The sequence below is a fragment of the Dysidea avara genome, chromosome 3 (assembly GCF_963678975.1).
Source record: "Dysidea avara chromosome 3, odDysAvar1.4, whole genome shotgun sequence".
In the NCBI taxonomy this organism is placed as follows: Eukaryota; Metazoa; Porifera; class Demospongiae; order Dictyoceratida; family Dysideidae; genus Dysidea; species Dysidea avara.
The window spans coordinates 47,653,475-47,669,289 of NC_089274.1; the positions used below are offsets into that span (position 1 = coordinate 47,653,475).

Genomic DNA, 15,815 nt, shown 5'->3' on the forward strand with positions numbered 1-15,815 from the left:
ATATATATATATATATAAATACTGGCTACTGGCTTATATAAATACTGGACTGGCTATTTCAACTATTATATAAGGAAAGTGACTCTAAAATTGATAACCAGAGGAGAAACAGGAACCCTGATGCATATGATAACAAAAAACCTGTATGACAATGAAGCCACACATCCCCTTAAAATAGAGTTTCTTCCACTTGCAAGACACACTTGTGCACATTGCAATGGTGATGGTATACCCGGCTTTGCCTCCTGAACACCAAAAGAAAACGTCTCCCATGCTTGATCTCATGGACTTTCTCCTTATCATTAACTGTTGTTTACTGTATAGTAGCTGGTTCTCTATTAATAGGTAGCTGTGAATAAGCTGCAGTAAACAGCAATGTGTAAGTACTGTAACTGAGGGACAATAAACTTTTACAACAGCACTTAGCATTGTCATGAGGTTGGAATATTTGAGAGGAACATAGAGGTACATTGAAGCCAAATGCCGCTACTGATATCTACATGCATGGGCACTGCTGTCCCCATTAGTTCACGAATGCAACTCTCCACTCTACATATATATAAACGATTCAAAGGGTGAGGCATTGGCTAAAGCTATGGCTGAGAGGTATGTACATAGTTGAAGCCAAGGCTTGCTGGAAAATTGCTGAACACTGGTAAAGCTATCATAGTACCATATACATATAATAACACTGTACAATATGGAGAGAACTTCTTATGCATTCACCAAAGCTCAAATTGCAAGTAGAGTGTCATGGGTGAACTTGAAACTTTACATGATTAAGAGTATAAGAGTATATTTTGGTCCACTCTAGCTAAATGTGTTGTTTGTAGTTCAGAATGACCACACATGCTTCCATCTATAGTTCAGCAATTTTGAAAAGAAGGGTACAAGGGATTTGCCTGACACATTTATCAATACTGTAGATCAAGGGAAGCATACACCTATACCATTATTTTACATACAGATTTTAAATACATGTATTCATACATTTGAATTCTGATATTTGTACAACTACCACTAGTGATATGTACAATTCAAAGTTGTAAAGTTTTCTAATTGTGAAAATATGTGTTCTGGAGGTCAATGAAGATGTGGTGGCTTGTATCAAGGGATTCTCCCAATGTTGTGAATAGTTCTTCTGAATCACTGGGTGTCATAGCATGGGGTAGCAATGTCCTGTCTGACTTTTGTAGTGTCCTTAATATTTCACATGGATCGATACGTCTATTTGGTAATGGATTCCTGCAGTAAACAACAAGTGTACAATCTACTGTTTTACAAAAGAAATTATGAAACTGTGAAATTTGTCAAGTTACCACTTTTTTCCTACCCTTGTTGATTTCCAGACATATTCAAAAAACTAATCATGTTTATAAGCTCAGTAAAGTACATATCTCTGTGGCTGCTATAGCTTCGATGAGATGAGTAACAAATTGGACCATATAGATTAAATCTACTAAACTATATAGCTAGCTATAACTTAGCATCTTGGACAGCAATGAATATTCTATAAAATGCAGGGATAGATTCAGGGGGTTCAAAGGGTTCCAGAAGCCCCCCTTTGCCAGGGAGAACCTTAATATTACTTCATGAGCCATTAGCAAGTTTTCAAGCCAAATTCATCAGGGCCGTAGCCAGACTTTTATCTGGGTACGTCCTTTTAGAAGAAAAGTGGATCTTTTTTGAGGCCCTTTTTATATGGATTACATTATGGTGTGTGAAGCACACCCAGCATGCAAAGCATGCTGAAACTAGGGGGTCTGGGGGCATGCCCCCCCAGGAAATTTCTTGAAAATAGACACTAGAAGGTTGAATTTAGTGGCATTTCAGTCAATAAAAATAACAATTTTAGGTAAGCTCAACACCAGCTATTTGGATGACATCTGGGAAATATCTCTACTGCTACCATAATTATACCAACTGTGATTATACCATCTGTGTCTATAATATATTGGAATGTCACAGTGAATAAGAATGGGAAAGATTGAGCGCTCTGTTGGATCGTGCATTGAAGCATGGATGCTATTTATGGGCTCTGCATGGGAGGGGCTTGCCCACCAAAATTTTTATATTATGAAAGTTCTAGTTTAGACAACAAACATGGTTTTGTAAATAAATTAAGTAATTATATACAGATTATAAAAGAAAACGTAATTGTGACTGTTCTATTAGAGTGATTGTTTTATTAGAGTGATTGTTCTATTAGGGTGGTTGACTGCTCTATTAGAGTATCTCGATCTTGCATTGCATTACAAGCACTGGATGAGCCAGCTACTCGGAGCACTTAATTTAGCTTCTTATTAGTGGTATTTATTAAACTGGAGCTAATGGACTTTTGCTACTGAAAATTTGGACTTGTATACTAAAATTGTGGACCTTTTTGCTAAAATTGTGGACCTTTTTCCCAAGAGGGAGGTTCTTCCGAACCCCCCCTGGCTACGGGCCTGTTCATTTACAGTGTATCATTGAAAGAAATACTTATTGCAAACACTTACTGTATAGTGCATGGCAAAACCTTTCCACTCATTTTACCTCTGTTTGCTGCAAACCACCACCCCGGCATCTTCATACGAAATACATGCTTCTAAAAATAATTGCCGTTTTAAATTAAAGTTATTTCAGAAATTTTTCATTTACATTTATAAAGGTCTACTGGTATGATTTAACCATGAAACATTTTACAGTGGAGGGTGATTATTTGCTGTGAAATATTACTACTATAATTATAGGGGTACAATTGCCATGTTCCAGAGTGGAACCCCTTTTTACAAACCTGAATCTGCCCCTGAAATGTAAGCAAATGCATGATACACTGCATGATATCAGCCTGTGACATTTTTCCAAATGCCAACTACATGTTTTAAATTGCTAAACTGCTTCAAAAGCCACCATAAATATAGTAGCCTAAAAATATGCTGACAAATATGTAGTACTGTACAAAGAGATAGGACCAAAATTTTGTGATGCAGTCAAACATTGACTAGCAAAACCTTTTGCGGTTGCTAAATCAGTGAATCGCATGAAAGATTTTTTTGTGGAAAACTTGAATTTGTATTGTTTAGGTAAAACTCTTTACTAAAATTTTCAGTCTTCCAGCAGAAATTTTTGCATGCAGACTTTTTATTTGCAAAATTCCACAGAGATTTGGATCTCTCACATGTAACCTGCTGTACACACAATAGGTAGGAGTCTTGTACCAGTGTGACTGTCTGGTGTAATACTAGCACACTGAGTGAATATGTGATAGTGATAAGTTTATTTTCTTGAAAATAGATTGTCAGATGGATGAAACCTGCCGAAACATACAATGGAACTGTTGGCTATTACAGTTATTTCCCATATTTTCGGAGTGACTGGATTGATTGCAGAGATGCTTCTCGTGCTGTTTTTCATTTGCAATGCTATGTAATTGGCAGAGCATAGCTGAAAACAAAGTATACTGGTCACTTCCATTTCCATTACATTATTGATTCTTGGGGCATGTGTTCTTACTTTTATTACATTCCTGGCACCATTTTTTCTTTAATTGCAGTATACATTGGTTCATTATGTTATAAAAACAAGTAGAAGAAAAATTAGGATTTTTAACTTGGATTAGGGATCAAAGAATAATGTAGTGAAACTAAGGAACAGCTAAAAGTGGTGAAACAAGGAAGGTTGCCTATACCTGCCTAGTATAGTGTAGTGCCGATATGCATTTTTTCACATTTACCGATACCGATTATTAGCCTATTCCTGTAACCGATATGCTGATATTCTTCATTTCTTCAGAACAGGGGAGGAGGAGCAGAAAATCACTGTGCGTAAATTGCATTTTGTAATGATCATGTAATCAATGTAATTAATTGCGTGGGCATCCAATTTTTACAATGTTTACTAATGTTGTGCCACTAACCCCTTTCATGGGAAAAGAGCCAAGCCAGCTTATCAAACAGTGATTTATTGGGATTCCAGACCCTTTGTAAAGAGTGATCGACTAATTGCATGGGCGGTTGATAAATATACACAGCCTGCTATAGTCTGCAGCCATACATTCGCATACAAACAAGCCTAAACAGTTATAATACAGTTACAGCAAATAAATGTTGTACCACTTACTGCTGCATTCACCACTTTCTTTACTTTCACCTTTCACCTGTTCATTTCCATCATTAATGATTGATTGCCTTAGTATCAAGTAATGTCACGGCTAAAGCTTCAAAATCACACGACTTTAGTGTTTCTATTGATGGCAGGTCACTATCTCGTGTGTCCTCATTTAAGTGTATATTGATGAGAATTTATTAAACATGGCATGAACATACTACAAGTATACTACAGAGAAATCCAGGATACATTGGCTTTATCGTTTGCATTCCATACCTAATGACCTTCTTGCTAGACTATATCGTGTATTTGTGCTGCCAATATTAGACTATTGTGATGTAGTGTGGACACCTTCATCTACCACACACTTCAAGCGACTTGAGAGACTGCACTTGAAATTTTCCAGTTTAACATCCAGTGTCAGTATATAGCTCTATGAGCATTACTTTGACAGAGTGGCAACAATATCATACAGCCATACAGACTTTTACATAAGATCTCACCATCATACCTACATGACACTTTTCATTATGCCGTTGACATCTCTTCTCGCATTTCTCGCAATGCTCATCATTTATTTGTGCCAAGAGTTAGAACTAAGAACAGTTTCTATTTTTGTGGAACACAAATATGGAACTCGCTAAATCCCACACTGTATGTAGCAAGGAAACTGATGGGTTTTAAATCTTTATATAAGTCAATTTTATGTATGTAATTATCTGTACGTTTGTCAGGGCACTGCTGAAAAACAGTATTTTTATACTGAGCAGTCTTCCCTTAAAAAATTATGGGTTTCGGTTATTCGGCAAATTATTTCCTCTTTGTAACCAATACTCATACTCGTAAAATCTAATATCAGCTGTTGTTTATCGGTAACCTGCAGTTATACTAGTGGACATTTAATCTCTATACTTCAGTCTATATATAACCATGACTGAATTAGTGATTAAATGTCCACTAGTACGTATGTCCAACTTAAAATTCCTAATTTTCCTTCTACTTGATTAATTAAGGAGCTTTGGAGCTTGCTAACTTATTGGTCTACACAGTTCCCCTTGTTCCTATTCCAGTTGTATGACATTTTTCATAATTAGATAGTGGAGAAATATCATCATCATACATTGTGATCAAGGAAATAATTACATATAACCTCATTCATAGTATCATCATACGTTTGGAAACTGTTTCAAGTCAAATGTGTGATATGACTTGGAAAGTATAGCTGTCTGTGAAGCCTGTGATTCAACAAAAGCTGTATACCTCATTTTCTAATATTGTTGAATAAGACACAAATAACATTACCATGTGAGCTTCAATCAATTCCTAAACTCACACTTTTTGCATGCACAGAGGTGGAATTACTTACTGTTACACAGCTGGAATTACGTACATATAGTGTCTTATGTGTCATATATTAAATTCCAGCACACATTTTCACTCTTCAAATACTCCTTAGTAGGCACACAAATACACTGTATGGTGTCTTTTAATTAGGGGTGAGATGAATATCACATTTTAAGAATCCGAATATTCCTCAAATTAATGAATGAATTAACGAATTATTCTTTAAGAATTTTCTGTATAACTAGGTGCTCGAAAGGGACAAAATCACTTTGATTACCACTACAACTTTGAATGTTAAATCATGAAAAGTCCTTTACATGCATTTATTCACAGTATAACAGCTTTCAGTTTTCAGAAACTTTTCAAGATTAAATGTGTAATTGTCTGATTAATGAATGTCTGATTAAGGAGTAGTTAACCAATATAATTGTAGTGAATATTTCCTAACGAATACAAATAATGAATATTCGTACTATTTGTTTCAGCCTTACTTGTAAGTTAAAACACAGTTATAATACCAGTTTTCTAATACCAAATACTTATATACTTCTTTTCACCATCTGTATAACAGTGAATTTCCCTTATATTATTGCAAGACCAGTCGTCCCTTACCAACACTGTATCATCAGTTCATATATAGCTCTGGGACAGCCAGGAGGCGGTGGGAGTCTGTATCCAGTAGTGATCTTGTTTATGTACTAGATAAGTCAACAAAATTTTAATAAATTACAATAATGTTCCATTACATAACCTCTCTTCCATCACAATCTTCAAAGGGCTTATGACCCAAACTCCATATCTCATACATGACACATCCAAAACTCCACACATCACTTTGTGTTGAGTACTTCTTGTAGAGTATTGCCTATGAAAGCAATTGATAAATGATTGAAGTTTGATTGTATAGAACTTTGAAAAGCAATGTCCTATCTAGTTTGGTAGGGTATAGAGTTACTCTGCTGCCAAAGTAGCTGGTGCAGGGGAATTTTTATAGATTTTATAACTTTACAACAGTAAAATATAAGTCTATTTCAATCCAATAAAATAATTTGATAAGATCTCTTTTCATATTAACTATATAGTTCGTATGAACTCTTGATTTAATGTATATAACTACATCATAACAGATAGCTGCACTGCTTTAGATGCAATATGATTGTGCGTAGTGGACAAAAACTTGAGAGATATATAACTACTAAGTTGAGAAATATCATGGTGCTATTGTCACTCAATAATACACTAGAAAACTTTTCAGCATTTCAACCACAACTGATTTGCTTTGACCAATTTGACAATTATTTATTTGTATTGCAATTTTCAAAATTTTCTCTCATTTTTTGCACTTACTGTATTCTCTTGTACAGTATTATTTTTGTCAAAAATTTACCCATCAAAATGCTTTATTGTCTGATTTGTCAATTGTCAAATATTTGCTTTATATGGTAACTGCTTTATTAGAGCATTTGTATTTATGTTATATTTTGACTTTGCATACTGTGTAACACAATTAACGAGCCGGTTCATTTATTAATACTTTATAAACAAGCTACTACAATAAAGAGTTAACATTTCAGCCACCAGATGATTAGTGGTAACAGCAAAGGTGTCAACAACAGACACGTACAGTTTTGGGAAAAGGCTGTAATGGACATTGTACTTATATGGCTTCCAGTGTTGGGCAAGTTACTTTGTAAAAGTAAATAGTTACATATTACATATTACTTGCAACTGAACTATTTAGTTACAGTTACATATTACCCATAAAATAAAGTAACTATAATAATATTACATATTATATTACTTTGTGTCCACAGCCTTAAGCTGTCACGTGTGAAACTACCACTGTGTCACGTGACATGATTGCGTTGTTGGACAATGTGCAAATCTTGGTTATAAGTAAGAAGCTGGTGAATAAGCTTCATTCAGTAGGCTTCGTTACTTCGTTGTGGCTAGGCGTTACTCATACGATAACTAACGAGATTAGTAACTTCGTTACTTGTAGTAATAATATCATGTAATATTAGACTCGTTACAGTAACTATATTACTTAGGTAATGTGTTACATTTGTAAGTAAAGCAACTTGAGTTATATTACCTGTTTTTATAGCGTATTTCGTTATATTACTTAGTTACCACAAAAGTAATAATATTACGTAACACGTTACTTATGTAACGCGTTACTCCCAACACTGATGGCTTCCGCATAGGAAACGAAAATTTTGATTGGCCAGACATTTGATTGGCCATTTGATTGGCCAGATATTATGTCAGACATTTGAACAAAAGATTTTGAACTACTTTCAGCGTGTCAAGCAGTACTACAAATGAGTCAAATTTCAAGATCGTGTGTACATGAGTTATTAAATGTTTTTGAGGATTCAGCTCAATGCGTACATACTATAGAGAGAGGATCGGAGGAGTCCCAAGGGAGTAAACTTTAATTAATATTACTCCTAGCTTTTGCCTTTCATCACCACATGTGCCTGGATACAGGGGAGAACACTAGCACCCAGTAAGTGATTGGGTGGTGGTTTGGTAGGTGTACAGGAGGTTCCACCTATTGAATCAGGTGAAAGGGGTAAACTGCCTACCCAGAAGGAAAGGAACAAAATGCTTAGGTACACAACAGGCTATTTTGGGGATTTATGTTTCATTTATACCAAAATAGGCCAACTTAGAGGGCATGCAGCTGCCTAATTGAACCTCGATTGTACTGTCTCATTCCTGCTATCAAGGAATGGACAATATACCAACCGCAGAACAACTCCTGTTACCATTAAGGAATTCTGCACCAAGTTTTTTGTATCCATAGAGCCTTCCTACTGCCACATAGGAGAGGACAGAAGACAATGTACCCAAAACATCCTACTATACCCAAAACACCCTACTATACCCAAAACACCCTACTATACCAAGTAGCGGCTCCACGCAACAACACTTGCAGTTATCTGTACCTTCAAGTCTTCCTACTACCATGTAGGAAAGGATGGGGATGATGTACCCTGAGCACTGCACAAATACCTACTATACCAAGTAGGGATACACATCAACAACACTTATATTATTCACTTTGGTGCCTACTATCATGTAGGAGTGGGATAAATAGATACAATAAAAAGGGGGACATATAACTGTTTTTGTTGCCATTGTTTATTGAATATTGTCTACACTGAAAATTATCTACATCGAGGTACTACATACCAGTAAACATACTTGTGAAGATTTATAAAAAGCTATTTTGCTAGTATGTTTCATGGAAAAGACTGTATAGGTGGCATTTATGGCCATTATTACCCACTTTATCTTTAGTTACAAGAATGGAGGAGAGGGGGAAGAACCATATGGTACATACAATAACATGGGCCATACAGGATAATAGTAAATGATTATTTTAGCTTGGAGAGTAGTAGAGGTTACTGCTTATGCATGTGGGGAAACTTATAGCTGTTGAGTCTAGTGAGATCCTGAAACTTTCATCAAATTTTTAACCACATGCCAGCCAACCTCATACCATTCACAGCTTTAATCAACCTGCTTGATGTAGGTAGCCTGCAATTCCTAATATTAGTTGTAATTTTGAGGCATCACCATATGTATACACAACCTTCACCATTTTTATCATGCTTACATACTTATGTATAATGGTTACATATATCTTCTTCAATATTTTACACATCTGGGTGCATACCTGCATCACAATGATTATACACATATGCCTTAAAAATGAGCGCATCCATGCACACAATTACCACATTCATATTTGTATTACATGTACAATGCTTACTTTCCTATTACATGCATACAGAAAAAACCCACATTGTGTACATCTTTAGACCATGCACACATACAACTCTGTAAAAGGGATGTTCATACATCTGTATTATGTGTTTTGAGATTTGTAACTTAAACCAATTACATCTCTATCACTGGGGTATAATTACTCTTACTCCCCCACTCATGCTCAAGTACCCCAAACATGGGCGGGATGGTGGGGAGACTTCATCTTCCTTCCTTAAAATTTTGCCGTTTTAATTTTACTGCCAAATTTGATCACGTGAAATGGTGTGCGCAAGGTTTATATAGACAACAGCTCTATCCAGCACACGTTGTAATATTAACTATGTTTAGACTATGGTATGGCTCATTTACAGGTTTACTAAATCACTTAGTCACCTGACATGCTCACTTAGTCACCTACACATGTTCACTTAGTAACCCGCCCTCAAGCAATTTTGTACATGATAAATAATAATAACACGAAAGGCACACTGCAGTACTTGATAATACTGTAATACTCTTCTTCTCCGTGTTCTGCAAATAATTCTGGACAAATAGTAGACTAAACAGTGTATGTACTGATATATTTTCTGGCAGTTGAATGCAGTGAATTAGACAGAAAATAAGCTCCCACGTGAATACGGTATGTGGTTGCGTCACGTCCTCACGTGATGCTGGGTATATAAGGGTGTAATAGTGTGATTTAATTCAATCTATGCCACGTGTGTGATACAGGTTGGCTTACAGTTTGCATCGAGTTAGTTCCAATGAAACGTCAGTGGAAGAGAAACTCGAGCTTCTTATGCAAGAAGTCCGCCAGTCAAGACGGGAAGTAGACGAGAAGCTTGAGTCCACGTTAGCAGAAGTAAAGTGTGAGGTGAACGCCGCCCAAGAGAAGATGTCACAGGATGTAGCCAGAAAGATTGGGAACATCAGCTACCAGTTCCACAAAAAAGGGCACGAGCATCAATACAAATTCAATTGCAGCGTAGAAGAAGCAATCAGCTCTGCCCATACGGAATTGGCAAAAGTGAAGTCGTCTGTACCGGAGGAAAGGGAATCGCTGAAGAAAGTGGAGTCTAGCTTAGAAGAAGGTTTGAAGCAATTTACTACTAGGCAGAAGCATATAAAGATCGCTGATCGATCTGATTTTGGCTGGGGCACTGTGGCCCATTATCAGGAGGATCTGTTAGCGTCTGGCCCTGAAGACAAAAAGGAGATTGATCGGGCCAAATCTCATGCTGAGAAGGATGCTAAGAAAGACAAAGAAAGAGGAGCCAACCAGCAATCCAGAGGTGGAGACGGGAATAATAACAAGAAATGATGCCTCCAGTACCGGGATCCTTCCTGGTACGATTTCTCAGGGCCAAGTGGTGGCTACTATGGCGACAGGCAAGACCAATGGGAGCCTCCCCCACCAGCTGTGATGCCTCAGAGGCCATATAAGCCAAAGGTGTTGGGGCCATGTTTCCAGTGTGGTGGATACAGCCATATAGCAAAGTTTTGCTCTGTACCAAGAAAACCGTATCCTTTTGCCCAGCCTGTGGTAAGCAGTGCTGAGGTATGTCAGCCTGACGCATGGTCAGCTGAATTGTCATTGTGTTGTGAAAGTGCTGATTTCATGTAGTGCATGTGTTAATGAGGTAGAAGCTATTGAGCAGACTGTGTCAAAGGAAATTCAACCTCATGAGCATGCAAAGGCTGGTAATTATAAGTGCATGCCTGACAATGTAGAAACAGCACAATTAGAAAGTTTACCTTTTTGGAGGAATGTACTTCATGCGCCATACCATATACTTGAATGTATTGAAAGTGGCTATCACTTGCCCTTAAAGTTTTTTCCTCCTCCTCACACCCAGCGTAAATCATCACTCGGTGGAGTCCCACCAGAGCTTTGTGGATGAAGCAGTAGGTAGTTTAAGGAAGAACTGTTGTGTAATCAGGGTGGATAAGCAGCCGCATGTTTGTAACCCTCTCTCTGTTGTATCCAATGCCACAGGAAAGCTGCGTCTGGTATTGAACTTGAGGTATCTTAACCAATTTCTCCATGTGCTGACCTTTAAATATGAAGATTTGCTGGTAGCTGCCCTTATGTTTGACAAGAATGAATATTTGTTTAAATTTGACCTCAAATCCGGTTACCACCATGTGGACATCCACCCTGAGTGATACAAATTCCTAGGCTTTCAGTGGAGGGGAAGCTTCTACATGTTTACAGTACTGCCTTTTGGGCTTTCCATTGCTTGCTACTTATTTACTAAGTTACTGAGGCCACTTACTAGGTTAATGAGAGGTAGAGGACTGAAGGCCATTATTTACCTTGATGATGGCATTGTGGCTGTACATGGTAAAGATAGAGCTACGAGTGAAAGTGTCTTAGTTAAAAGCAATTTGGAGAATGCTAGCTTTGTTATCAATGTAGAAAAAAAGCCAATGGGACCCCCTCCCACACTATTGAATTGCTTGGATTTGTTATTGACCTGTCTAAGGGTGAGTTCTCAGTTCCAGATAGCAAAATAAGTAAACTAAAGTGTAAACTGCAAGAGATTAAAAATGCCAAATTGGTCGGTGCAAGGCAAATAGCCAGTGTTGCAGGCACAATAATTTCTATGTCACTATCCCTGGGCTCGGTTTCCAGACTAATGACCCACAGCTTATATGCTGTGCTCAATAATAGAATCTCATGGTACCAAATGCTTAGCCTGACTAAGGAGGCCCTGAAAGAGATAGATTTTTGGGTTGAAAGAATTTCTCAGATTAATATATGGTCCAAACCATCAGCACTCCAGTTGGTATATTCAGATGCTAGTTCTACAGGCTTTGGAGGATATACAGTGGAACATGGTAGTCTAGTTGCCAATGGGTAGTGGTTTGCTGAAGAAGCAGCCCAAAGTTCCTCATGGCGAGAGCTACGAGCAGTAAATCTAGTTTTAAAGTCATTCTGAAAGAAACTTACAAATGAGCGAGTCCAGTGATTTACAGACAACCAGAATGTAGTTCGAATTGTCCAACATGGCAGTCCCAAACATGCTTTGCAAGCTGAAGCTTTGGACATATTTTCTGTGTGTGTCAATAATAAAATCAGACTGGAGCCTGAATCGATTCTCAGAGAGCAGAATGAATTGGCTGATTATTTCAGCCGTATTGTAGACTATGATGATTACATGCTTAACCCATCCATGTTTGCCTAGCTAGATGAGATTTGGGGCCCACACAGTATCGATAGGTTTGCTAGCCCAAAAAATACTCAACTGGAGAAATTTAACACAAGATTTTGGGCCCCAGGTTCTGAAGCGGTGGATGCATTTACTTGCAACTGGAGTACAGACAACAACTGGTTGTTTCCACCTGTCAATTTGGTCTCTAGGGTAATTAGACATGCTCAAGCATCAGGAGCTAAAGGCACCCTCATTGTCCCCCAGTGGCTGTCTTCCCTGTTCTGGCCCTTATTGTTTTCCAATGGTACTGAGCCAGTAGATTTTATTTCAGAGTGGCTTGAATTACCCTGTGGTGATGGGCTAATTTTACCTGGAAGTTCAGGTGCAAACCTATTCCATGGTTTGCCCAACACACCAGTCCTAGCTATCCAGTTCCAATGCGACATTGAGTAGATAAAATCTCTAGCTATGTTGTCAAAATAAACTTAAAGTTAATTATACAACCAAGTAGTAAGAATAATACGAAATGCGGTTAAAATTACGTCATTAATAATGAATGAATAAATAATGTTTGAGAAAACTACGAGGCCTAGAGACATGAACTAAGCGGGGATAGATTCGCCTGTGAATGAAGGCACAACCATATAATAAGTACGCCTGTTCGTGCTGATGACTTTACCGTATGTGTAATTCTATATAACGCCCAGCACCATGCCCTTGTTTAATTACAGATTGCTCGAATGAGAAGATTAGTAAACGTCCGCGGAGAGGCCAGGCGCCACTTTACTGGTAAGCAACAACATTACAAGTATGTTTAAATGTTTGTAACTGTGTATTTTGTGTGCAGGATATGCGCTCCAGGCGTCATGCAGTGAATGACCAGCTGATGACCAGTTGGGATACCAGCTGATGCGCTCATAAACAACCAGCTGGAACAGCAAGGTAATGAGTAATGTAATACTTGTACCAGTAGTTGTATTATAGGTCTACATCTTCATCCTTCATCTGGCTTGCTGGCGGCTAGAATTATTTTCCACTCGGCTTAACTACTGGTCTACTGTGAGTCTGTAATAGCTAAACAAGAAGCCGATGCAGTGCTGCATATACAACAATGTGTAACTATCTCCTGTATGTTGTGCATGGCTGTATGCATAATATTATAGACTGTGATCACTGTGTCAATGCCACACCGCTGATATACAGGTACATCACCAGTGGCCTCTAGTTACAACAGAGTCTGTTGTGCCATATTGGCTTGATTGGGATCAATTGCTAATTGTGCCTTCACCATATCCCTTATTCTGCATAGCCTCACTTCACTGCTGAGTCATCTTCAGAGACACGTCACACCTACAATATATAGTTACTTTCAATATAGCTAACTTAACTTGGTTTTTTGTGTAGGTTGTGTTTTAGTATTGTGGTTTTCTGATGCCAGTTAAACTCCCTTGCCTGTGTACGTATGCATATGTATCATTTCCACAGGTACACGCACACTGCTCTGAGTGTTTCCTATGGCACTGTTTATACTCTCCCAATGGGTAGGTTGCAACGTTGGTGTATGTACTTGTTTGTATGTGACGCGGTCCTAGAAAATAATAATAATAATAATAAAATTAAATTTACTTTAAAAGTAGGCTATGACATTTTGGTTGTAAATCAGAGTTACAGTGCCGTGTTGGTCACAGTCAAACGTGTAGCTTGTGTTGCATGGTCACAGTTAGGAGGTGTAGTGCTGTGTTTGTCACAGTTCAGATGTACAGTGCTGTGCCAGTCACAGTTGAGAGGTGCTACATTGTATTGGTCACAGTTCAATGGATTGTCAGTCACAGTTCAGAGGTGCAACACTGTGTTGGCCACAGTTCAGAGTTGCAACACGTTCAGACTGTGTTGGTCACAGTTCAGAAGTGAAACACTGTGTTGGTCACAGTTCAGAGGTGAAACACTGTGTTGGTCACAGTTCAGAGGTGAAACACTGTGTTGGTCACAGTTCAGAGGTGCAACACTGTGTTGGTCACAGTCCAGAAGTGCAACACTGTGTTGGTCACAGTTCAGGGGTGCAATACTGTGTTGGTCACAGTTCATTTGCAATACTGTGTTAGTCTCGGTTCAAGGGATTATGTGGTCATAAATCAGAGGTGCAATGCTGTTTTGGTCATGGTCATAGCTACAGTGTTGTGTTTTGGTCATGGTTCATAGCTACAGTGTTGTGTTGGTCACAGCTTAAACTCAAATCAGGTTGAGACCTGGGGAAAGGCAAAGGTTCGCAGGGGTGTGACAAACTAGATAATTGTTTTCTTCTCAAGACAACGTGTGCAAGATGTTTTGTTTTGTAGGTATGTTAACACATGGGTGCTGGAAGTTGATCAATGAAATAGAAGACCCCAAAAGACCTTGCTAGCAGGTTGCCAAATGCAGTGTTGCATAGTTGGGCTGATGGCACTGTTAAAAAATATATTGGTGTATTCAAAAGATGGAAGAGATGGGCACTGGCTCACAAGTTGCAACCGATCCCAGCCAGGCCACATGAGTTTGTCTTGTACTTGCAGTACATTGGAGAGCAGACAGCTTCCAAATCAGCAGCTGAAGAAGCCTGCAATACATTGGCCTGGATCCACTCTACTTCTGGATTAGCCTCACCATCAACCCATCCATTGGTGAAAGTAGCATTGGGTGGCTTGCAACGTACTCTAGCAAAGCCAGTGGTGAAAAAGGAGCCACTCACAATTGAAATGGTTGAGGCAATGTTAACAGATGCAGATCAGTTGGGGTCGCTTTCCGATATGAGGCTTGCGACCACATGTTTACTGGGCTACGCCGCATTTCTACGGTTCAGTGAATTAGTGGAACTACGGCCATGTGATTTTTCAATTGTTGGAGATGTGATGACCATCCATATCCTCCACAGTAAGAATGACCAATTGAGACAAGGGGATGATGTGGTGCTTGCCAGAACTAGGTCTAAAACATGCCCAGTATCTAGGCTCGAAAGCTACCTGCACAGAGTGGAGATGACATTGAGAGATGAGAGGTTTCTATTCTGGGCAATCCTGAAAACGAAGAATGGCAAAAAGCTTTGAGATTCGGGGAAAATAAGCTACAGCTGTTTATGCAGTCTGTTTCTAAAAAAGATAGGGTTTCCCAGCCCAGGAGTTTGGCCTGCACAGTATGAGGTCAAGGAGTGCCACTGCTGCGGCGAATGCTCAAGTCCCAGATCAGATTTTTAAGAGGCATGGGCAATGGAAAAGTGAGAATGTTATGTCAAAGACAGCTTGGAAAGTCGCCTAGAAGTGTCAAGGAATATTGGATTGTATCTTAAAAGCTGTCACAGCCTTCTTTGTGCCTCTATGTATATCGTTAGCCAACCATTGTGGTGGCACAACCCCACGGAGAAATATGGCTGGGGAAGGGTAGTGGTGTATAAGGGGGTATGGTATGTGGTAAGGG

The 15,815-nt window shown here is 38.6% G+C and overlaps 1 protein-coding gene across 1 annotated transcript in view; it reads right to left on the reverse strand.

Annotated features, from left to right (window-relative positions):
- Nucleotides 1–908: 908 nt before the first annotated feature.
- The window catches only part of LOC136251344 (ephrin type-A receptor 4a-like), a 29,401-nt gene continuing 14,494 nt past the window's right edge, over nt 909–15,815 (reverse strand). Inside the window, exons 5-7 of the mRNA XM_066043782.1 lie at nt 6,185–6,298; nt 6,046–6,131; nt 909–1,245 (exon numbers count right to left, since the gene is read on the reverse strand). Of these exons, the coding sequence (XP_065899854.1) occupies nt 1,056–1,245; nt 6,046–6,131; nt 6,185–6,298 (390 nt within the window). The 3' untranslated portion in view covers nt 909–1,055. The remainder of the gene's footprint in view (nt 1,246–6,045; nt 6,132–6,184; nt 6,299–15,815) is intronic.